This window comes from Prinia subflava, chromosome 21 (assembly GCF_021018805.1).
Source record: "Prinia subflava isolate CZ2003 ecotype Zambia chromosome 21, Cam_Psub_1.2, whole genome shotgun sequence".
Taxonomy (NCBI): domain Eukaryota; kingdom Metazoa; phylum Chordata; class Aves; order Passeriformes; family Cisticolidae; genus Prinia; species Prinia subflava.
The window spans coordinates 1,098,043-1,122,623 of record NC_086267.1 but is presented as its reverse complement, the minus strand read 5'-3'; the positions used below and the strand labels follow the sequence as shown (position 1 = coordinate 1,122,623).

Here is a 24,581-nt window from a genome sequence, read left to right as displayed (position 1 = left end):
GCCATGCCTTATTTATGACATTCCAGGACAATTTACAGTTGGAATATGTCGCTGCCTCTCCTTGTTAACCCGGGAGGGCTCCAGGGGCGAAGAATCCCCAGCTGGTGCCATCCGGAGCAGTGGAATTCTGCTGAATCCGGAGCTTTTCCTCCTGGAAAGCTGCGCAGGGATTTTATTTTTTATTTAAACGGGAATAAGTGTTTGGCATGGGTTTAACACCAGCCAGGGAATGGGATGTGACAGCCGGAGTCGGCGCCGCGCGTCCGAGGAAAATGGGCCTTTGGGAAGCGGGAAAAATGGATTGGGGGAGCCTTGTGCTGAGTTTTCCTTGGATATTCAGCTTTGCTTCCCAAAAACCCACCAGGTTAAACCTCTCCGGCCCCTCCACTGCCTTCCCAAAAGTCATCCTGGCTTTTGGAAAAAGCGTATTCCCTAAAATAAACCCGGGAAAGTTGGCGTCACCCCCGGGCGAGGAGGAGCCCGGCTGGCAGGGAGCGAATGGCATTAATCCCGGGAAAATGGGATATTAACAGGCCGAGCAGACAATTAAGAGCCAGTAATTAAAATTCCTCTTCCCTCACAAACATCTCATTAGGCGCCACTTCCCTCCCTCATTTCCATAAGTGGGAGGGAACGATTCCGCAGCTGGATCTGGAATTATCCCTTAGGGGCGGCTGCTGGACCAAACCAGCTCCTGAAATTTTAGGGATGGGAAGAAAATGCACGGAATGAGCAGGGGGATGTCCAGCCCCTGCTTTGGGTCCATTTTTCTCCGATTCATGGGATGCGGAACCAGCTGGATCCCATGGATGTATCCCGAGCCTCGTTAGCTCTTTGCGATGGGGATCGATGGTTTGGATCGATCCCTTGGATCAATCCATGGATTGAGCGCGGCCCCTTTGGCCTCTCGGCCCCTTTTAAATGAAGATGGAGTGAGGGAACCACTTCATGTCGGGGACAGCCGGGCCCCGGGGCTGCTTCCGGTCACATTCCGTGGGCAAAACGTGTCGGAATTAAAGAATGATGGGATTTTATGGATCAATTCAGCCCGGGGAAGCCAAGCCTGCTCCATCCCTGGAAGTGTCCAAGCCATGGCTGGGCTTGGAGCAACCTGGGACAATGGGAGGTCCCTCCGATCCAACCCATTCCATGATTCCTTATTTTTATAAAATACGGATAAAACCAATCCCCAAACCCAGCTTCCAAGGATTTCAACACCTAAATCCCGCTGAGATGGAATTTTCAACCACTTTCCAGCTTCTCTTTTCTCCTTGGATCCCAGATTCCTCCTAAGAAAAATATCCCAAAGAAAAGATATCCCAAAATATCCCAGTCCAAAGGAAAAGGATTAATTCCAATTTGCTCTGTGCTGTGATTCCCGGTGTCCTTGTGTCCATGGGAACCATCTCCAGCACCACCTGAGGGCTTCCCAAAGACTGATGCCCATGGATCTTCAGGAAAAATCCATTTTTGGGCTGGTTCTCTCCTCACGATGAGCTCCAGGATCTTCCAGAGGTGTGGGACTGGCTCTTATCAGCTCCGACATTCCAGCGGCCCCGGAGGCGGCAGAGAAATCAGGAATGTGATCCAGACGGATCCTGCTGGGTTAAAAACGTTAAAACGTTCCAAACATTCCAGCTCCATGGGATTTCCATCGCCATCAACACAACCTCAGCACAACAAAGGATTTCATTTGGAAAGGGAGAGTTTGGGCATTTGGGGATGGGAAAGGCCGCGGGAAATTTGGGATTTGGGAGCCTCCCCGTGCTGCCGTGTCCCAGCTCTCCAATTCCAGTCTCCGTCCTCTTCCCATCTCCTCCTTCCCGCATTTCCACCTTTCCCTGCCCAGTTTCCTTCCCACAGTGACTCAACTCCGGCTCTCTCTGTGCCCGATAAACCTCAGGGAAACTCCAGCGTTTCCCACCTTTGCCGCGCGCCTCCCAACAAACAGATCCAGGTGGGATTGAGCTGTTGGAATCCGCTCCGTGGCTTGGGCACGGGCTGGAATAAATCCTTGAACGTCTTCATCCGGCTTTTTCCGAGCTCCTCGGAGCTGTTCCGGCTCACTGGAGCACGGGATGAGGGAGCCCGTTCCCGGCTTGGCTCCGACTCGCGGCGTCGATTTCGTGCTTGTTTGACATCTCCGGCACAAATCCACAGGGAATGCGGCGTTCCAGGAAAAAGATGGATGTTGGGAGGGAAAACTGTGGCAGCTCTGGCTGGAGGGAGCCCAGACCCTGCTACAAATCCCCGGAATGGCCTTGGAATCATCGTTTGGATGTTCAGGGAGTCCCTCATCCTAAAAATCCGGGGATTTCCTGGATACTCAGAGATGTAATTCCAAGGGCTGCATCCCGGCCATCCCAAGAGCCAAATCCAGTGGCTACAAACCCAGCGATGCTGGAAAAGTGAGGATTTCAGGATGAATGCAGGAAAAACGGGGTTGGAGGGGAGCGACAGCCACCAGAAAATCAGGATCAGTCGGATTTGGGAAGTATGGCCCTGGGATAGATGGAACAAAACCAGGGATGCTGGAAAAGTGAGGATTTGGGGATGATCACAAGAAAAACAGGATTGGAGGGAAGCAACATCCATCAGAAAACCAGGATCAGATTTGGGAAGTATTTCCCTGGGCTGGATGGGAATTATGCTCTGTTTGGGACAAAATTCCAACACCCCCAAAACTGAACCCCCCGGAAGAGAATCCCTCTCCATGAAAAGATCCAAGACCCTTCCAAGACTTGGGAAACCCCTCCCAACCCCAAAACTCCTTAAATCAACCCCGTCAAGGCGCAGCAGGCACAGAAAAGATGGATTTTCGCAGCCCACGCCGCTGATCAGCGGGAACGTGGTGGCTGCATTGATATTCCCGGTGATTTATTGGATTTTATCCCCCTGCCCGCACAGCCTGGGAATGCAAGGCTGTAAATTACCCATGGAATATTTATCTCCGGATGGGAAGGATGTTCAGGAGCATTTACTGAGGCGCTGGGAAGTTTTATTTATAACTTTTCCCCCTCTTTCCACTTCCAACGTTTCCATAAAATCCCTCGACCTCCCGGCAGTGCTGGAGGGGGGAATATTTTATCTCCACATCTTCATCCCACTGATATTCCCATAAAATAAAGCATTGGACATTCCACCGGAGCTCCAACAGCTGCTCAAAGCGGTGGCTTGGGAGGGGTTGTTGGGATTTTGGGAAGAGCACGAGGTGGGTGGTCAGCTTTGGATTTTGGGAAGAGCTCGGGAGGGGTTGTGGGGTTGGAATTTCAGGAAGAGTTTGGGATGGGTCATCGGGTTGGGATTTTGGGAAGAACTCCTGGTAGGTCACTGGGTTTGGATTTTGGGAAGAGCTCCTGGTGGGTCACTGGGTTTGGATTTTGGGAAGAGCTCCTGGTGGGTCAGTGGGTTTGGATTTTGGGAAGAGCTCCTGGTGGGTCAGTGGGTTTGGATTTTGGGAAGAGCTCCTGGTGGGTCAGTGGGTTTGGATTTTGGGAAGAGCTCCCGGTGAGTTGTTGGGTCAGGATTTTGGGAAGAGCCGGATGTTTGTCATCATTCCGCTGTCATTTCTCCTGTTCCTTTAACCTCTCCTCCTCGTTATCCAAGTATTTTTCCGGATTTTTCATTTTGTTTGGATCATTTTGGGCGCTTTCCAAACCCAAATTGGTGCCTCATCCCGGCAAAGGTGGGAAGGTGAATCCAGCAGAGCCAAATTCCCTCAAAACCCTGGCGCCATCCCTAATTTGGAACAATTTGGAACGTGCTCCGCCGGCACCTCGTGGCCCCTTCTCAGATGTTGGAGCAGCTGCCGGAGCCAGAACAGAGCCGAAAATTCCACAGGGTTGGGTCGGGTCTGAGACGCCTCGTTTGGTAAATGGAGATGGCGCGCCTCATTTGCATATATGCAAATATGCAAATCGGTGTGATTGCCCGCAGCACCACCTGCCAATCAAGCCCCCCCCAAGCTAATTAAGGCAGAATCCCCCAAATCGGTCACTCCCTGATTTTATTCCCATTCCACGGGGTGGAGCCAACGGATTTTGGTCAAACGAGGCCCGACGGGTGGGAGGTGCCGCCTCTCATCCCAAATTTTCCCTTTTCCCAATAAAAAAACTCCGTTCCTGCAGGATTTCCTGCTCTCCCTGGGTTTCCTCCACACCAGCTGGATTTTCCTCAGAGTTTTCCACCAGGAAATGCTTCCCCCCAGTCTGGGCTGCAGGGCAGGAATTCCCTGCTGGGATTTATCAGCAGGAGGGAATTCCTTCCTCCTTTTCCCAGCAGACGCCAATGAAACCCGGGGAGTGCAAAAAAATCCCAATTTTTCCTTCTTTTCCCCCATTATTTCCAGCTCCTCCCAGCTGCCCCACAGATCACTGTCCAATCCATTTCCATGGATTTTCGTCTTTCTCCAGCAAATCCCAAGATCACCGGAAGGGGAATTTTCCTAAAATCCCAATTTTGCCAAGCAGGAGCCACCACCAACAGCCAAATTCAACGGAAAGCCTCCGGAATGGCTCAACATTCCCAAAAATCCTTCCAGCGGGGCACGATGCCTCCTCAACACCTGGATTAACCTGGATTAAAATCCAAGTCGGAATGTCCAGGTGTCCCAGGGCTAAAATTCCCCCTCCCGCTCTGCTTTTCCCTGATTTTTAATCAAGCAGCTCCACGGAAAACACAGCGGGATCCGATCTCCGTGTGCAGATGTGGAATTAATCCCGAATTAAGTGTGGCGGGAGAAGGAGAGGCCAGATCCTAATCCCGCACAGAAAAAGATTGGAAATGGGATTTTTCCCCACACCTGCAAATTCCCGGCCCTCCTTTTCCAGTGGCTCTGCTCTGCATCCTGACAAGGAAGAGATTCCCTGCCAGCCGGACACTCCTGGAGATTCCCGGGAAGCTGCACCCTCCGAATGCTCCCAGTGGGCACCGGGATTATGGAAAACCTCACCTGGGATAAAGGATTTTATCCCCAGCCAATGGCACTGTACAAGATCCATCCCATTAGTGCAATTCCAGAGCAAAAAAAGGGAATTATTGTACCCGGTGTTCTTTTGTAGAGCCGCAAAACGGACATGAGGGACTGGAAAATCGGGAAAAAAATCCCAAATCCCTGGCAGGGCTCAGTCAGTGGCTTGGGAGGGATTTGCCGGCAGCAGCCGAGGATTTTCCCGCCGTTCCAGCTCCGTCGGGATGAGGATTACGGCACCAGCAGCCAATTCCAGGAAGCCACGGCTCAGGGTGTTAATCCCGGCTGGAGTTAATCCCAGCGGGAATAATTAACGGAGCGGGAAGCAGCCGGGAGCTGCTCCCTGTCCCTGGAAGTGCTCCAGGCCAGGTTGGAACAACGGCCGATGGAAAATGTCTCTGTCCATGGCAGGGCTGGAATGGGAGGAGCTTCCGTGTCCATCCCAACCCAAAGCATTCCGAGATTCCAGGCCTTTCCATGCCTCAGTTTCCCCACTTGGGAAAGGAAGGTCTTTTCCTGCTCATCCGAGATCCAGGAAAATTCCATCCTAGAGTAGCTGCAAGGTGTTATTGGAGATCCGAAAAAATCCCGTCCTGGAATAACAGTAAGGGAATATTGGAGATGCCAAAAAATCCTGGAGTAAGAGCAAGGGGTTTTAAGAGATTTAGAAAAACCCTGAAGTAACAACAAGGGGTTTTTAGAGATTTAGAAAAACCCTGAAGTAACAACAAGGGGTTTTTGGAGATCCCAGAAAATCCTGGAATAGCAACAAGGGAATATTGGAGATCCCAAAAAATCCTGGAGTAACAGCAAGAGGTATTTTAGAGATCCCAGAGAAATCCCATCCTGGAATAACGGGGGGGGGGGGGGGGGGGGGTATCAGAGGTGCTCCTGCTCCCAAAAATAACCCCAGGAAGGAATTTTCCCACCCAAAACTCCCCAATCCTCCCTAAAACTCCTCTTTTTCCAGGTTTAACAGGACACCCTCAGGCTTGGGATGGGAGAAAGAGGGAAAATCATTAATTCCATTAAGGAAAGTCGGAGGGTTTTGGTTTGGAAGCCGCCGTTGGTTTTCCCACCAATTCCAAGCGGGTTTTCCCAAGCCCAGGTGGCCCTGGAGAAGGGGTGATGCTGACCCTGATGATGAGTTCCCTGATTTCTTTCTCCGCCTGCAGGAAATCCAATTATCCCAGATTTTTGATTGGCGACAAATGAGGAGCCATCGATCCCCCCTCCCTCCCAGCTGTCGGCTCCGGACGATCGCCGCTCCTTCCATCGATTCCTGCACGGAGGAACTGGATCGTCATTACCGAGATTTTGGGAGTTTTCCTTCTGAACTCCTTCTCCAGAGGCACAACCTCCGGCAGAGGAAGAGGGAAAACAAACTCTGTCCATGCAGGAATCCCGGGAGTTCCAAAATCCACTTGGTTTTTGGAATTCTGAGTGTGATTTGCGGCTTTTTCCAAAAAAGAAAAAGACCAGAAGGATGCCTGGGGCACCTGGATCAGGCCAAAAGGGTTCTGGCTCTGCTGGAAAAGGTTCCAGTTTTTTTCCGGAGGGGAGGGGAAGGGAGGGGAAGGGAGGGAAGGTCCTGAGTGACCCAACTGACCTTTTAATTAATTAATGGTCCTAATTGGAGCTGGCGGAGGGAGGGAGGGAGGGAGGGAGGGAGGGAGGGAGGGAGGGAGGACGGAAGGAAGGAAGGAAGGAAGGAAGGAAGGAAGGAAGGAAGGAAGGAAGGAAGGAAGGAAGGAAGGAAGGAAGGAAGGAAGGAAGGAAGGAAGGAAGGAAGGAAGGAAGGAAGGAAGGAAGGAAGGAAGGAAGGAAGGAAGGAAGGAAGGAAGGAAGGAAGGAAGGAAGGAAGGAAGGAAGGAAGGAAGGAAGGAAGGAAGGAAGGAAGGAAGGAAGGAAGGAAGGAAGGAAGGAAGGAAGGAAGGAAGGAAGGAAGGAAGGAAGGAAGGAAGGAAGGAAGGAAGGAAGGAAGGAAGGAAGGAAGGAAGGAAGGAAGGAAGGAAGGAAGGAAGGAAGGAAGGAAGGAAGGAAGGAAGGAAGGAAGGAAGGAAGGAAGGAAGGAAGGAAGGAAGGAAGGAAGGAAGGAAGGAAGGAAGGAAGGAAGGAAGGAAGGAAGGAAGGAAGGAAGATTTGTTTTTAGGACAGACTCATCCCGCCCCTCCATGGCAAACAGCCAAAATTCCCATCAGGATTCCCAGCTCTGGGATTCGGCCCTGGCCTGGAGATGATTTTTCCAGGAACAGGGAGAAGGGGCAGCTGCATCCCAAACTCTCCCTCATCCCTCAGGAAAGCAGTGATCCCATCCCTCAGGATCCCCCTGGTCCAGCCTCATCCAGCTCCGTCTCTCCCGTGCTCTCCACGCCCTGGACAAAGCGGGATTGTGGTCACGGCTCCCTCTCCTCCGGATTCACACTCCGCGATTGATAATCCCTCTGCTCTCCCGGTAATTCCGCCGCACTAATGGGATTAACGGATATCTCCCTTTTCCAGCCCCGATTCCAGGCGCCGATTCCCGACACTTCCCCGCTCCCACGGCGAGGATGCGCGGGGCTGTTCCCTAAATCCCGATCCATCTCCATGGGGCTGCTCCCTTAATCCCGATCCATCTCCATGGGGCTGCTCCCTTAATCCTGATCCATCTCCGCTCCGCTGGGAAATCACTGCTAATTAACCCCTTTCCCTCTCCCAGCACTTCCAGAGCTGTCCCGTTATCCACGTTTGGCTTTTCCCGCTGATCCCAAAGGCTGATGCAGCCAAATCCCAGCCTTGATTCCTCCTTTGGCTCTGCTCGTGGAATGTTGGCATTTTTGGGATCTTTCCCCTCAAATCCAACATTCCAGGGGTTCTCCCACCCCTGGCTTGATCACCCTGAGGTGGAGCAAAGCTGGAAAATCAGGAGATTTTTCCATGGCTCCAAGGGGTGTCCGTGACTCTGCTTTTCCAAATCCATCCCTGTTCCTGCTGCAAAATCCCACCCCAAAGCCCACCAGGACACAGAGCATCACCAAACATTCCCCTTTTCCATCCCAAATTTCCCTCCTTTTCCTGAAGACCCCAGCCCGACCTCCCAGCCAGCCCATGGAGTGGGACTGGGAATAACAGCAGCAGTCAGACCTTGGAAAAGAGGGAAAAATGCCCGGCAGAGCCTCAGATCCTCTGGGTGTGCCGGGAGGTCGAGGCCGCGTTAATAAAACATAACCAAGCGTGGGATCATCCAATATTCCTCTAATTCAGTGCTCCCGGGAGGGCGGGAAGAGGGGCTGGGAATGCGGGAGGTTTTCCCGCTCACCGGGGCGGAGAGGAGCGCCTGGGATGATAAACAGCTGGGAAAGCTCTCCCCTCCCATTCCCATTCCCGTTTTCCAGGCTGGAAGTGCTCTTCTCACCCATTCCCAGTCAATTTTTCAGGCTGGATGTGCCCTCCATTCCCATTCCCTTTCTCCAGGCTGGAAGTGCTCTCTGTTCCCATTCCCATTCCCATTTTCCAGGCTGGAAGTTCTGTCCCATCTCATTCCCAGCCCATTTTCCAAGCCACAAGAGCCCTTCATTCCCATTCCTACCCATTTTCCAAGGTGGAAGTGCTCCCCATTCCCATTCCCATTCCCATTCCCATTCCCATTCCCATTCCCATTCCCGTTCCCATTCCTGTTCCCATTCCTTCTCTCCTCCTGATATAAAATCATTCCAATCAAATCCTTTCAGCCCAAAAACTCTGGGATTTTTTTCCCTCATTTCTTTTTCTCCCCACAGGAATCACGGAGCAGATCCAGAGGTGATCCATGCAAACCAAGAGCGGCGGGAGCATCCCGACCATCCCATTACAATCCTCTCTCTCCCACCATGGAACCTCCTGGATTTTCCTGCTCTAAATAAAAACAACCCCGCAAATTCCAGGGAATGGGAAGGTTTAACTTGGGAAGCGCTTCCCGGAGCTCATCTCGCCTCCCATGCCCAGCGCTAATTACGGCGGAAATTCAGGAGGAATCCCAACAATCTCCACTCCTCACAAAGCGCTTCCCTATGGGAAAAAAGCCGGAATAGCACAGGGAGACGCAAACAGAACTTCAAAAGAGCCACCAGGAGCTGGCGTTTGTGGAAAACATCTCGTTATCCAATTCCAAAGGGAATGACTCCGAGTGGAGCCGGAGGATTTTCCATGCAGGATGGGCTCTGTGGGACTCTTGTTCCTGGTGGGAATTGCATCCTTTGGATCTTTTCTGGAGCAGGATCTGCCCATTGCCTGGTGCCTTTCCAGCAGCAGATCCAGCCTCACATCCCCCATGGAAAATCCCATTCCCTAGCAGATCCAGTGTTTCCATCCCCCATGGAAAATCCTGTTCTCCAAAAGATCCGGTGTTTTAGTCCCACATGGAAAATCCCAGTCCCCAGCAGATCCAGTTTATCATCCTCCATGGAAATTCCCGCCCCCCCAGCAGCTCCCTGGGAATATTTTGGGCTCCTTGGCCTTTCCCAGCCCCCCAAACCCTCCCACTCCTCTCCGAGTCACGGGGTCCTCCCTCAATCCAACATTCCCGGGGTTATTTTTAGGAGGAAAGCCAGGAAAGCAGCCAAATTCCACCCCCAGTTCTCGGGATGCACCCGGAGCTGGGGAGAGTGGGATGGCAGAGCCCGGGCATGTGGATCCCGTGTTCCAAGGTGGATCCCGTGTTTCCACAGGGACCCTGTGTTCCCACATAGATCCCACATTCCTATGTGGATTCCGTGTTCCAAGGTGGATCCCATGTTCCCATGTGGACCCTGTGTTCCCATGTGGATCCTGTGAATCTCATGTTCCCACATGGATCCCATGTTGCAATGTGGATCCCATGGATCCCACATTCCCACATAGATCCCAAGTGCCCACATGGATCCCATGTTCCCACATGGATCCCATGGATCCCATGTTCCCATGTGGATCCTGTGTTCCCACGTGGATCTTGTGTTCCCATGTGGATCCCATGGATCCCGTGTGGATCCCGTGTTCCCACATGGATCCTGTGTTCCCATGTGGATCCCGTGGATCCTGTGTTCCTACACTTTGTGCGGCTCCATCCGCAGGGAACGGGGGCAGCTGGGGCTCAAAAAAGGAGGGAGATTCTCCATGGAGCAATGGGAGGATCCCAAATCCTGGCCCGGGAATCCAGGCTTGGAATCTTCCAAAGCCTCGGAGCTGAAGCTTTGGAATTCTCTCTCCAGAGGGGCAAAGCTGGGCTGGGAACTTCAATCCCATCAAAATCCCTTCCCAGGCAATTCCCATCCAATCCAGGGGGTTTTTCCAAAGGAAAGACGCAGCCATGGAGAACTCGGGATGAGGGAAGGGAACATCTCCACAGGAGGCTCACAGGGAGCTCATCCCCATCCCCCTTATCCCAAAATCGGGAAGCTCCCGAGGGTTTTGCTGGGATTTGCTGAGCTGGATCCTTTGTGCCCTCTCCTGCTGTCCCAGTCTCACCAGGACAAGTTGGAGATTCCCAAATCCGTGCTGGGACATCCCATGGTGACAAACACCAGCCAAAAATGTCCCTTCCGTCACTTCCCCCTTTTCCAGGTCCCAGCTCCAGGAGCAAATCCCGCCTTGGGACCAGCCAGGCACGAGGCAGAGCAGCGTTCTACCCATAAATCCAGGCTTATCCGTGGAATTCATCCCAAAAAAAGGAATTTCCATGGATGGGAGACCACCAGGAAGCAGATCCTTCATCACCCTTCATCCCACCCATCCCTCTGATCCCAACCTGCCCCCACAGAGCCTCCCCTGGATCCGGCCCTTCCCTGGGGCTGCAGATCCTTGGAAAAGGAGCAAAGAGGGGAAAAGCAGGAAAAAAATCCCAAAGGAGAAATGGACGGGATGGGATGGGATGTTCCTTTTCCTGTTCCTGTTCCTGCTTTCCCTGTCCTGGCCATATTGGAAGAGGCTCCAGGATTTATCCCCGAGCACAGGGAGGTGGAGAGGGGCTTTTAACCTCTCTGCCCAGAGAATATTGACCAAGGAATTATAAGAATGGGAAATTATTCCAGAGGTTTGGGCAGGAGACAAACCACTTCCCTGCCTCCCCTGCTCCAGGTCAGATTTTCCAGAAGGAGAAGTTCTCCTGGCACTGGAGAAGCCAAAATGTGTGGCCTGAAGGCCGGGAAGGGCTTGGCAGAGCCACATTCCCACCTCCATTCCCAACCGCGGGAATTGTGGGGTTTCCTGGCGCTTCCCCAACCTCCTCGGAGCTGAATCCAAGCTGGGAGTGGGAACGAGGCCCCATCCATGACCTGAAGGCTTTGGAGAGCCCCCAGTCCCTTATCCGATAAAATCAACAATTCCAGAGAGGGAACAACAGCCGCGGGTTGTTATCCCTGCCTTTGGAATCCGCCCGCCCTTGGCATTCCCGTCGGATCCGGGGCCCAACGCGCTGAAAACAAACCCGTGATTGATGGGTTATTTTGGGAAAAAAAAGAGGGGGAAGGTGGGAAGCGGAGAATGGAACGGGAGCGCCAGGCACGAGTTTGGAACGAGCCCGGCAGCGCCGCCGCCAGCAAACAAAGGACACAGAGAGCAGCTGGGGCGGGAAGGATTCCAGCCCCGTCCCTCTCCCGCCGGGATTCGCCGGCCCGGAATCCGCACGGCCGGAATCTGCCTCCCAAGATCCGGGATCTGGGGGCTCCCTCCCTTGTTCTGCCTCCGCTCTGTGGGGTCTGAGCGCAGAGCTGGAGGTGTCCTGGAAAATTGGGGAAAATCCCCCAAATCCCATCAGTGGGACTGGTGAGGGCGTGATGCTGCTCCACGCCCCCACACCTGCTCCAGGTAGGAATCTGTGTCATTCCCAGCCATCCAGGGCCATCCCAGCTCCATTCCCAGCTCCTTGCAGAGCTTTTCCCTCGGCAGGCACTGCCGGAGCCTCGGGAAGATCCTCGGCTGTGCCCTAGCTGAATTCCCACACCCGGATTTCCTAAACCCTCACTCCCATCCCGAGAGCTTCTCCTCGGCTGATCCCGGAGCACAGGTGGGAGCTGGCCAAGCATTCCCAAGAGAAGGAATTCCCAGCAGGAAAGAGCATTTCTGTGGGAAAAAACCATCACAGGAAGCATCTCCATGGGAAGGGGCGGCTGGTGGGATTGTCTGGATGCTCCAGGACCACCCATGGATTTGGGATGCAAGGTCCAGGAAAGGTCTGGAAGTGTTTGGAGGCACCTGAGAACTTTCCAGGCTTCCAGACCTGGAAAAGTCCTGGAGAGGCCCTCAGGAATCTCCTGAGGTTTAACAGGAGCAGGAGCAGGAGCAGGAGCAGGAGCAGGAGCAATCCCCAGGATGGATCCAGGCTGGGATGAGCACACGGAGCAGCCCTGGGGGTGCCAGTGGGGGAGAGCTGGATATGGAAAACTCCCAAGGCCAGGGCTGATCCCAGAGCAGGAAAATGGGGAATTCTGCCCTCTGGAGCTGCTGGAGCCAGTCCAGAGGAGGCTCCAGGATGATCCAAGGAAAGGCTGGGAGAGCTGGGAATGCCCAGCCTGGGGAAAAGAGAAGCTTTGGGTTGACCCAATTTTGGCCTTCCAGGACCTGAAGGAGCCGACAGAGAAGATGGAAAAATTTTCTTCAGAAAGGCCTGGAATGACAGGACACAGGGAATGGCTCCGCAATTCCAGAGGGGAAATTGAAATGAGTTTTTGGAATGAATCCCTGTCTGTGAGGGGGGTGAGCCCTGGCACAGCTTTCCCTGGGAATGTCAAAGGCCGGGCTGGACGGGGCTCGGAGCACCCTGGGATAGTGGGATCCATCCCTGCCTGCGGAATTCCCACCCAAAGCACCCCGGGATTCCAAGGCTGAGCCCACGGGTGGAGCCTCCACAGGTGGAGCCGCTCAGCCCCGGCTCCAGCACCCGGATCAGAATTCCTCATCCCAGGCCAAAGGGACATTCCCAGGCCAAACCCTACAACATTCCCAGGATTCAGTTTCGGGGGATGCAAATAATCCCAAGGGAATTTTTTGGGGTGAACACCCCCAAACTGAGCTTGGGTGGCTTCGGGAATGCTCCAGGAGCAGCCACGGGAGCTTTTCCACAGGGAAATAAAGGCGGGAATATCCCCCCCCCGAAGGTGCTGATTATCCCGGAAAGGCACGAGGAGAGGGAAAATCCTCGCCGGAGCCGTGGCTTTTCCCGAGCTCCCGATTGGAAGTGGCGGCTCCGAAACTCCCACAGCTGGTGGGAAGAGGGAAATTGGGCTAATTGGGAAAGGGCAATTAGCACAGCGAGGGGGATTTTCCGAAGGGGCTGCGCGGCCTGGATTTACCCGGAGAGGCTCCGTGGGAAAGTGGGAATGATGGAGACGGGAGGGAAAAACTTCCAGAAAAGAGCTGAACGCGGGATTTGACGGGAAAAGTGTCAATGGGAAGGGACGGCAGGAATGTGGGATGGATTTCTGGAGTCTGCAGGTGAATCAAAGCAGGATTTCATCCCTGCTCCTCCTTTCCCCTCGTTCCCCCAGGACACAATTCCCACCAAATTCCTCCTTCCATTAAAAAGAACCACGGGCGGGTGTCTCCCACCACCCTGGGAAAAGCCCCACCCTGGGTTTTCCCTCAAAAAAATGAGGAAAAAAATCAGCTGTTCGAGGTTGGAAAGGGATCCACCCGGGGGGCTCCCTGTCAGCTGGGAAAATCCCTGCCGGAAAAACCTCGGGGGGGGATGGAGAGGGGAGAGAATTCCAGCTAAAATCCCGACTGCAAAGGGCTTTTTCCCAAGCCGGGTTTTTCAGGAATACCCCAGGGACAGCTCCCTGCAAAGCCCGGGAGCTTCAAACGCTTGGATTTTCCCTTTTTTCCCCGGCTGGGGGGGGTGGGAAGCAGAAGCCAAAGCAAATCCCACCGGGATGAAGCCGCTGGAAATCTCCAGGAACGCGACACTTCCATCCCTGCCACGGCCCTAAAACAGCCCCGTTATGGGGCCGCGTTTCAGGCAGGGGCTTCACGAGCCAGCCCTGATCCCGGAATCCACGGATGGGGGGAAAAGAGGGCTTTTCCAGCTTTTCCAGTCCCTTTTCCAGCCCCTTTTCCAGCTTTTCCAGTCCCTTTTCCAGGCGCTCCTCTCCTTTTCCATGGTCCAGCGCTGCCTCCTCCGCGTGGCCTCGTTTTTCCCTCCTGCCGGCTCCTTAACCCACTTAGCCCCGGCCCCGGCGGCTTTTTTTGGCCGAAGGACGAGGTTGAGCCGGGGACAAAGGGAAAAAAAACCCCAACAAACAGCTGGAATTCCAGGGGCGATGCTCCCGGAGGGCTGGAAAACACCTCGGGAATGATCCCGGCGCCGCCCGGCTCCGCTCGGGGTCACAAAAGGGCTTTTCCTGACCGGGGGAGGGACGTGGAGCAGCGCTGGAAACCCCCCAAAAACGCTGCCCACGGATGATTTGTGGGGTGGGAAGTGATTCCAGCCGATTCCCGGGGATCCTCCGGGATGCGGATGAGGGGACAATAAAAGCAGGCAAAATCCCCCCCAAAAAATGTTTAAAAAGGGTTTTGGGGACACGCGGCAAATGCAGGGATGGAGAGCGGGAATTGGGGCGCGCCCACCCGGATCTGGCCGGGCTCTGGATCCCCTGGATTCCTCCCGAGCCGGGATGGGGAGGGCACGGAGGGGAGGGCACGGCGGCGGCTCCAGCCAAGGATGCCGTCAGCCAGGAAAAAGCCATCTGCCCTCGGAAATTCGGGAATGGCGAGCGCTCTGCCCACGGAATTCGGGAACAGCGCTCTGCCCCCCGGAATTCGGGAACAGCGCTCTGCCCCCCAAAATTCGGGAACAGCGCTCGGCCCCCCAAAATTCGGGGGCGGCTCAGCCCCCGCTGCCCCGAGAGAAGGGAGGCGCCCCCAGCCCGGGATTTGGCCGGGATTTGTGGCCGGCTGATGGGAAAAACAGCTCGGGCTGGGTTTTTGGGACAGCGGGGCGCGGGGGGTGGATCACAGAATTCCAGGGCGGTTTGGGCTGGAATCCCAAAAGGACCACAGGGAAGAGGTGCCGGGCACGGCGGATCCCCGGGATGCAGCCAAGTTCCAGCGGGGTTTGGGAGCCCAAACCCAAACAATTCCCGACGCCGGATCCATCGATCCCTAACCCCCAGCCCCTCCGGGCTCCTCCAGACCTTCCACAAACCAACTTTGATCCCGTTTCCCCTCCCAAAAATCCCCTCACAATCAGAGATCTCCCCCAGCCGCTCTGGGAAATCAACAGCTCCAGAGCAGCCGCCCGGTCTGCGGCGAGGAAAAGCAGGAGAGAGGCAGGAAAAGCAGGAGAGAGGCAGGAAAAGCGATCCGTGCGCCAGGGACGGGCAGCCGGGGCTGCGGGCAGCCGGGGCTGCGGGGGATGCGCCGCTCCTCGGAAATTGTCTGCCCGTGACCTTAAACGGCGGCGGAGGAGAGCGCGAGGGGAGGGAGCCGGGGCTGGGTTTGGCACAAGTTCCCCCCTTTTCCCGAGCGGGGTTTTGTCTGGGATGGAGGGATGCAGGGAAGCTCGGGATGCTCGGGATGGAGGGGGCTCGGAGCAGCAGCCGCAGCCCGGCAGGACCCGAACCCCCCTCGGCCGAGGGAAAAGAGGGATCCAGGGAATTCTCTCCCGAGCCCAGCGCCGACCGGGCCGGGGCTCCGCCGTGCCCGAGGGGTGGATCGGGAGCAGGCGGGGAAGAATCGGCTCCTTTGTGTGGAGCTGGCCCCGCGCAGCCCCGCAGAGCCGCGGCTCCCCCTCCCCGCGCCCTGCAGCGGCTGCCGGCGCTTCCCGGAGAGCAAAAAGTCCATTAAAAATAAAATTTTTTTTTTTTTTTTTTTAATAAATGGGAGATGCGGAGCAGGCTCCGCTCGTGCCTCCATCTCCCGGCGCCTGGAAAAGCTCCCGGTTTCCCGCGGGCTCGGGAAGGAGCGGCCACCTGAGACCCCCGAGAGGGAATTGGGGGATAAAAGGAGGGAGTTCGCCTCAAATGGACGTGGAACGGAATTCCACGGGTGGTCCTGAGGCTGTGGATGCGAGCAGGGGAAAGTTTCCTTCCCCGGGCGGTTTCCCCTCCCTGGAGCCCCGGGTTTGGGGCTGGCGCGGGGAGCGGAGTCCCCGGGATTTGGGGGAGCTCGGGAGCCGCAATCCCCCAGGAGAGCGGGAATTTGGGGTTTGGGGATCCCAAAGGGGGGGAGGGGCTGGGACCCCCCAAAAAAATCCCGAGCTCGTGGGGCACAGCCCCAAGGCACAGCCCCCCCTGGGTGGATGGAGCAGGGCTGGGATGCGCAGCGGGAGAAGGGGGCGCGGGGGTGGCCCCATGGAGACCCCCCGGCCCCTCGCACCCCATTAACGCGGCCCCATTAACGCGGCCCCATTAACGGCGCCCGCCCCAGCGCCCCGCTCAGCGCCCAACAGCAGCGCCCGCTCGGGGGGTGCCCCTTAAACCCCCCCTTAGGGGTGCCCCATTAACAGATCCCACACCAGTACCCGGTTATGGGGTGCCCCATTAACAGATCCCACACCAGTACCCGGTTATGGGGTGCCCCACTAACAGATCCCACACCAGTGCCCAGTTATGGGGTGCCCCATTAACAGATCGCACACCAGTGCCGGGTTATGGGGTGCCCCATTAACAGATCCCACACCAGTGCCGGGTTATGGGGTGCCTCATTAACAGATCCCACACCAGTGCCGGGTTATGGGGTGCCCCACTGACACCTCCAGACCTCGTCCCCCGGTACCAAACCCCAAATCCCCACCCCAATTCCCCACCCCAAATCCTTTCTCCTCTCCGTGGGTGCCCCCCCGCCCCCACCACCCCAATCCCCGGGGGGGGCGCCGAGCTCCGAGCCCGCCCCGTGCCCGGAGGGGTGCCGGGGTCACCCCACGCCCCCCGCGGCCCCGGGGGCGTCCCTGTCCCCTCGGGGGGTGACACTCACCGAGCGCCAGGTGCCGCAGGTGCCAGAGCAGGAGGCAGAGGGGCAGGGGGCTCATGGCGCGCATGGTGCCCGCGGGGGGGGCTCAGCGGGGCCCCCGCGCCGGGGGGCGGGCGGGCATCGCGCCGGGCACGGGCAGGGGCTCGGCCCGGTCCGGGAGGGTCCGGGAGGGTCCGGGAGGGGAGGGGGCTCGGCCCGGCCCGGGAGGGTCCGGTCCGGGAGGGGGCTCGGTCCGTGTCGGCGCTGCCCCCCGGTGCCGCAGCTCCCCCGTCCCCGTCGCCGCCGCCGCCGCCGCTGCCGCCCTTAAGCCGATTTGGAGCAGCCAGAGCCGAGCGCGGCTGGAGCGGCCGCCCCCGGCCCCCCCCGGGCTGAGCCCGCCCCCGGCCCGGCCCCCGGGAGGGGCTGAGGGGGGCGGGGAGAGGGAGAGGAGGGAGGATCGGGGGGATGGAGCGGGGGGGGAGTCACGGAGGGATGCGGGGGGATGGATCCGGGGGGGATGATCCGGGGGAGATACCGGGGATGGAGGGCGGGGGGATCGGGGGGGCCGTGCCGGGATGCGGGGGGGATTCACGGAGGGAGCGGGGGATGGATCGGGGGGGGAATGCAGGGGGATGGAATGAGGGGATCAGGGGATGGATCCAGGGGGGAATGCGGGAGGATTCACGGAGGGATCGGGAGATGGATTGAGGGGGGAATGCAGGGGGGGGATGGATCCAGGGGGGATTGGGAGATGGATCCAGGGGGGGTTGGGAGATGGATCCAGGGGGGAATGCGGGGGGATTCACGGAGGGATGGGGAGGATGGATTGGGGGAGTGGGGGAGGGGATGCAGGGCTGGATTTTGGGGGTCAGGGGGACACTGGGGGCTGTGGGGGAGGGAAGGGGTGGGAGGGGGCTCAGAACGGGCTGAGGGACGGGGGGTGACAGGAGAGGGGACACGGTGGGGGGGGTGGGACACGGATGGGGGAGGGGTTCAGTGCAGGCAGGGATGTGGGATGAAGGATTGGGATGTGGGATGGGGATGTGGGATGCAGGATGGTGATGCAGGCAGGGATGTGGGAAGCAGGAGGAGCTGGGATGCAGGACTGGGATGTGGGATGCAGGACAGGTTGGGATACAGGCATGGATATCGGATACACACAGGGACTGGGATGCAGGATTGGGATGCAGGCAGGGATTTGGGATCTTGGATGGGGAGCAGGAGCAGGAATGTGGAGCCTCGGACAGGGTTGGGATGCAGGCAGGAATGTGGGGTACAGGGCTGGGATACGGTCAGGGATGTGGGATGTGGGACTGGGATGCAGGCAGGGATATGGGATGGGGATGTGGGATGCAGGATTGGGATGTGGGATGCAGGATGGGGATGTGGGATGCAGGCCGGAATGTGAGATGCAGGAGGAGCTGGGATGCAGGCAGGGATGTGGCATATGGGGTTGGGATACAGTCAGGGATTTGGGATGCAGGACTGGGATGTGGGATGCAGGGCAGTTTGGGATACAGGCATGGATATGGGATGCAGACAGGGACTGGGATGCAGGATTGGGATGCAGACAGGGATTTGGGATCTTGGATGGGGAGCAGGATGCAGGAGCAGGAATGTGGGATCCAGGATGGACTGGGATGCAGGCAGGGATGTGGGATGCAGGAGGAGCTGGGATGCAGGCAGGGATGTAGCATACAGGGGTTGGGATACAGTCAGGGATTTGGGATGCAGGCAGGGATGTGGGATGCAGGACTGGGATATCATCAGGAATGTGGGATACAGGATAGGGAGAAGGATCCAGACAGGGATATGGGCCGCAGGATAGGCTGGGATGCAGGAGGGGCTGGGGTGCAGGATGGGGTTGGGATTCAGGATAAGGAGCAGGATCCAGGCCGGGATAGGCTGGGATGCAGGGTTGGGATATGGTCAGGGATGTGGGGTGCAGGACTGGGATCCAGGCAGGGATGTGGGGTGCAGGATTGGGATGTGGGATGCAGGACTGGGATGCAGGCCAGGATGTGGGGTGCAGGATCCAGGAACAGGGATCCACAGGGATCCACAGGGATCCGCCGGGAGCAGCGCTTTCCCCCGCCCCCTCTTCCCTCAACAATTCCCGTTTCCCTGAACCCCCGGATCCAGCCTGGGGCCATCCCAGACCCCCCAAAATCCCCCCCGGTTGGGATCCCAACCCCTCCAGGGCCCTGCCCCACAGGTTTTCCTGGTTTTCCTTCAGCTCCCAGACCTCAGGAAGATTCCAGGATTCCTTGGGAAGAAGGATTGGGATGCCTGGGGCTTCCTGAGAGTGGAAGAGCTGGAGATCCACATCCCTTTCCCTACAAGAATCCCTGGTTTTATCCCTTATTCCCACTTCCAGGTGCTCTCCTTGTCTTCCCAAATCCTCTCCTTCCAGCCCTCAATCCCTGCTCATTCCCAAAATCCCAAGGGAACGCTCCATGATTTCCAACTGGACAAAGACAATTCCATGGAAACCCCCCCCCAACCCCACCCAGAACCCTCTTCTAAAATTTGGGAGAAAACACCGGGACAGAAGTTTTCCCTGGGTGGGGACAGGAAACAGCCGGAATTCCAACCCAGGAACACCCAGGGGAGAAGTCCTGGATTGGGTCCCCTGTGGGGATGGATTTGGGATTTTTGACTCCTGGTATTTCGGTTTTTCACGGAAAATTCCTCGTGAGGAGGAAATTGGAGGAGTTGGAGTTGGACACCGGATTTGGGGTGGTTTTATCCTGGATTTCCAGGCATTGAGGGATTGGTGACTCCAAAACTTTGTCCCGGTGTTTTTTCCCAAGCAGAGCCCCAAAAGAGGATCCTGCGAGGGAAAATTGGGGGATTTTCCATGGATTTGGCTTTCAGGGGGATTGGGAACAGCCAGAATTCCGGCCTAACCAGTAACACCAGTCTGATCCAAACTGGTGGGACCTGATTCCCAAAAAACCTCCCTGGCAGGAACCAGGCTCTGCTGGATCCATGAAAAACCCACCCAGTTAAATCCAGGAATTGTTGGAATTCCTGGATTTTCCCTCCTTTCTCCCCCTGCCTCCGATCATTTGGGAAAAGCCCCGGTTCCAGAGATTCTGGGAATCAAATCCTGATTTATTTGGGGCTGGATTTGATGGATCCCCATGGAGACATTGCCTTGTCCTGGCTTTCCTGGGAATATTGACAGCCTGGCTGGGCCTGGTTTTATCCAGGAGCCGCCTCCTTAGGCTGAGGTTTTTGGGATATTTTTGGATTTCCTGGGATACGACCCCAAGAGCTCCAGGTTTTCCTCTCCCTCATATTCCCAGGAAAGGACAAGGCGATGTCTCCAGGGGATCCATCAGATCCAAGCCCAAATAAATCAGGATTTGATCCCCATTCCTTGGGAAGGGAGGGAATGAGCAGAGCCAGTGGGGAATGCTGCTCCTGTCTCATCCAAACCCATCCACCAGGGCGATTATTCCCAATTTTTTCCATAAATAAGGATTATCCCGCATTCCTTTCAGAAGCTGGATCCCCAAAAAACCCAATCCCTGTTTTCAGACACCCTCCCGTCCTTCCCAGATTCCCAAGGGATCGATCCAGCCTGGAAATCCAAGTCCAAGGCTCATTCCTGGCATCTCCTGGGAGCAGCTGGAATCCGGGGCAGCGCGTTCCGGCCGAGGCTCCTCCGCCCGCCCTCGGAGCGGGAATTTGGGACAAAAAAAGCTCCCCAGGGGAAAATTCTCCAGTTCCTCCTTTTGTCCCGACCTTCCCAGAACAAATCCAGGTGCTAAGTCCCAAATTAGAGAAGAAAATCTCAAACTCAGCAAGGAAATCCCAAATTTTGGGGAGAAACTCCCAAACTGGAAGAGAAATCCCCAAATTTAGGGAGAAAGTCTCAAACTTTGGGCAGGAAGTCCCAAAATGCAGGAAAAATTCCCACATTAAAGGAGAAAATACTGAGTGGGAAGAAGAAATCCCAAACTGGAGGAGAAAGTCCTAAACTGGGGGAGACAGACCAAAATTTAGGGAGAAAATTCCAAATTTAAGGGGAAAGTCTCAAATTTTGGGGAGAAAATCCCAAATTTAGGGAGAAAATCCCAGACTGGAAGAGAAAATCCCATATTTGGGTTGAAAGTCCCAAATTTGGAATAATCAGGAATTTATTCTGGAGCATCATCCTGGGGAACAAATCCCAGGGAGGAAGTTTTGATGGATTTGTCTCTTCAGACAAATTCTGGGAATTTTGGAGCAGGAAATCTCTCCTGGGATGGGGTTTGGAAAGGAGGAGCAAACAAAAATGGGGAGGATTGGGATGAAAAATTCCCTGGTGACCAAAAACTGGAAAAGGCACCAGGAAAATCCAACAGTGGGAGTGAGGAAAGGCTGGGAATATCCAGCACTCCCGGAGCTCCAGCCACCGGAAAAAATCCAAGGAGCTGGAAAAAACTGGAACAGGGAGGGAAAAAGAAGGGAAAACTCGAGGCTCCCAATGGCTTTGGAATTTTAACTGGAATTTCTTTGGAATTGAGGGGGTGAGGGATGGAGTTGGGTTCCCTGTAAATTCCCATGGGATTTTTTGGGATTGATCCCGTTCTCTGGTGGATAAGCCTGGAAAAAAAGCAGGAAAAGGGGGAATATTCCCAATTCCAAACCAGGCCTGGTGAAGGATGAGGAATTGGGGCTGAGCGCCGAAATTCCTGCCTGGATGAGGGAAGCGGATTTGGGATTTCAGAGGGATTTGGGATGCGATCCCACAATCCGGGAGTGAGGAATAATTGAAATTTATCCTGGGGGGATCCAGGAGGACAGATGGGAACAGGGGTTGGATTTTTGGGAAGAAGGGCCGGAAGTGCTGGTTTGGGAATATTGAGGGATAAAATGGGATCGGTGCCTGGATGTGGAATTTTTGGGATGGAGGGGAAGGACGGGATATCCCAAGCCTGGTTCTGCAGCACTGGCACTTGGCAGCTCCTAAAAATTCCCAAAAATTCATAAAAATTCCCAAAATTTCCCAAAATTCCCAGATCTCCTTATTCCATTCTCAGGGTCACTTCCAAGGGGGAATTTTCCAGTGCAAATCCCAAAAAAACCTGGCTGCTGCTCCAGCCAAGGGGAAAAATTCCCCTCAGAAACCTCCAGAGCATTTTCCAGCCCCAAATCCCATCCATGGAATTCTTTCCCATCCAGACGGACACAGGGACAGAGGGAAAATCCTTTGGAAAAGCGGGAACAGTTCTGCACTGGCCTGAGGCTGCTCCCCAAAAAAGTGGGATTTTAGGAAATTTTAGGATATTTTGGGCATTTTTTGGGAGCATCCCTGGCTTTGCACAGGTCCCTCCTTCCTGCCACTTGTTTTTCCCGTTTTTTCATGGAATTTTTTCCCTGCAGGTGATGCAAGGTCCCCGAGCCCAGCTCCACTGCTGTCTCATCCTGGAGATTTCCAGGATTTTTTTCCAGATGTTTATTCTGATCCATCCTGAGGCCTCTCAGGTCCTCTCTGTTTGCAGTGCTGGAGCTTCCAGAACCTGATCCCGGTTTATCCTGGATATTTCCATAGGTGACAGGACAATGCCTTCATTTTTCCATGGAAAATCACTCACTAAGGGGATTTTCCTTGGGAATTCAGAGATTCCTGCCTGGAGCACTGGGACATTCCCAAACTGGGAATGCCGCTGGCAGCCGGAGCTTTTCCAGCTCTGCCTCCATTCCAATCCTCGGGAAGAGCCAAGGCCGGGAAGGCTCAGCGGGATGAACGGGATGGGACCGGAACCTCCGGGAATGCGGCAGGAGCGGATCCGGTGGGATTCCCAAGCCTGGCACTGGGATGAGCGGCTTTTCCAAACATTTCCCGCTCCAAAGGCTCGGGAGCAAACAGAGCCGGAGCTGTGCAAACAGCGATGCCGGGGATGGATCCCGGGATGTTGACACTGCTGGAAAAACAATCCCGAGTTCCCGGCTGGCGCCTCCCGGCACGGCTCATCCCTGATTCCCAAATTCCCGTCCATCCCGCATTCCCTGCTTGGCTTCCCGTTGGGGAATTCCTGCTGCATCCATAGCCCAGAGGGATGGCTCCTCTTCCTTTGGGAATTCCGTATCTTGGAGTGATGGCTCCTCTTCCTTTGGGAATTCTGTACCCTGGAGGGATGGCTCCTCTTCCTTTGGGAATTCCTCCTGGGATGAGATGTTGGTGCCCCTGCTCTGGAATTTGGGAATCACTGTCAAATCCTGCCCTTATCCTCCCATCCCAGGGCCTTCCCATTTTCCCGTCTTCCCATCTTCCCATCCTCTCATCTTCCCATCTTCCCATATTTCCATATTTCCATATTTCCTTCTTCCCATTTTCCCATTTTCCCATTTTCCCATTTTCCCATTTTCCCATTTTCCCATCACTGCGGGAGCGGCCAGAGCGGGAGCTGGGATAGGAAACATCCACCTGGAAGTGTCAAAATTCCAGCGGGACGAATCCCGCTCACATCTCCAGGAGAATCCCGGCGCCTCCTTCTTCATTAGGTCCATGGAAAGCAGCGCTTGGATCCCAGCGCGGGATCCTTGGAGCTGGAAAATCCCACTTGGATTTTCCCATTCCACCTGCTCCAACTCCTGGCAGCTCCGGTGGGAGCAGGGAAGATTTGGCTGCTCCAGGATGAGGGGAAAGGAGGAATAAGGCAGGAAAACAGGGAATAAGGCAGGAAAACAGGGAATAAGGCAGGAAAACTGGGAATAAAGCAGGAAAAGCAGGATCCTGAATTCCGCGTGTTTTCCCTTCCGTATTTTCCCGCTCCTCCCAGCCCTGCTCCACCCCCAGGCGTCGGGAGCGGGATGAGCCGGGGATTGCGGATCCTCGGAATTTAATAAATATGGAAATGGCTGCTCCTCGGGCAGGAGAGAGATGGGGAGAGGCTGGAATGAGGGACTGGATCCATCCCAACCGCTGGAAGAGAGGAGGAGAAAGCAGGGCCGGAAAAAGCAGGGGGAAAGGGAGCTGAGGGAGACTGGGAAGATTTCCTTGGAAAATGGATCCAAACCATTGCACATAGGAAGGGAAAACACCTCAGCCCAGAAAACAGATCCCAAATCCGGAAAATGGATCCCAAATCAGGAAAATAGAGCCCAAATCTGGAAAATGGAACCCAAATCCACACAATAGAGCTCAAATCGACAGAATAGATCCCAAATCCACAAAATACATCAGAAATCCAGAAAATGGATCCCAAATCAGGAAAATAGAGTCCAAATCCAGAAAATATATCCCAAATTCACAAAACAGATCCTAAAACCAGAAAATAGGTCCCAATTCTGCAAAATGGGTCCCAAATCCACAAAATGGATCTCAAGTCCACAAAATAGATCCCAAATCCACAAAATAGATCCCAAATCCACAAAATAGATTCCAAATCCACAAACAGTTCCTAAAGCCATAAAAGAGATCCCAGTTCTGGAAAATAGGTCTCAAATCCAGAAAACAGATCCCAAACCCACAAAATATATCCCAAAATCCAGAAAACAGGTCCCAAATCCACAAAATGGGGTCACATTCCAACTTTTATCAAGGAAAGTTTCTCCCAGGGATTTTTCCAGCATTTCTGACCTCTCCTCCAGGACCTCCCGAATCTTCATCTTTCCCCTGTCCCGCATTTCCCAGGGTGAGAATTCCCGACCTCCGGTCTCTGCTCCTGGATAAATAAATCCGGTCTCGGCCGTGGCCCTTTGGAGAGGAGTTTTTGTAGGACAAGCGGCTTTGGGA

The 24,581-nt window shown here is 55.3% G+C and overlaps 1 protein-coding gene across 1 annotated transcript in view; it reads right to left on the bottom strand.

Annotated features, from left to right (window-relative positions):
- The window catches only part of IGSF21 (immunoglobin superfamily member 21), a 43,284-nt gene extending 26,134 nt beyond the window's left edge, over window positions 1-17,150 (bottom strand). Inside the window, exon 1 of the mRNA XM_063417543.1 lies at window positions 16,874-17,150. Within this exon, the coding sequence (XP_063273613.1) occupies window positions 16,874-16,937 (64 nt within the window). The 5' untranslated portion in view covers window positions 16,938-17,150. The remainder of the gene's footprint in view (window positions 1-16,873) is intronic.
- Window positions 17,151-24,581: the final 7,431 nt, after the last annotated feature.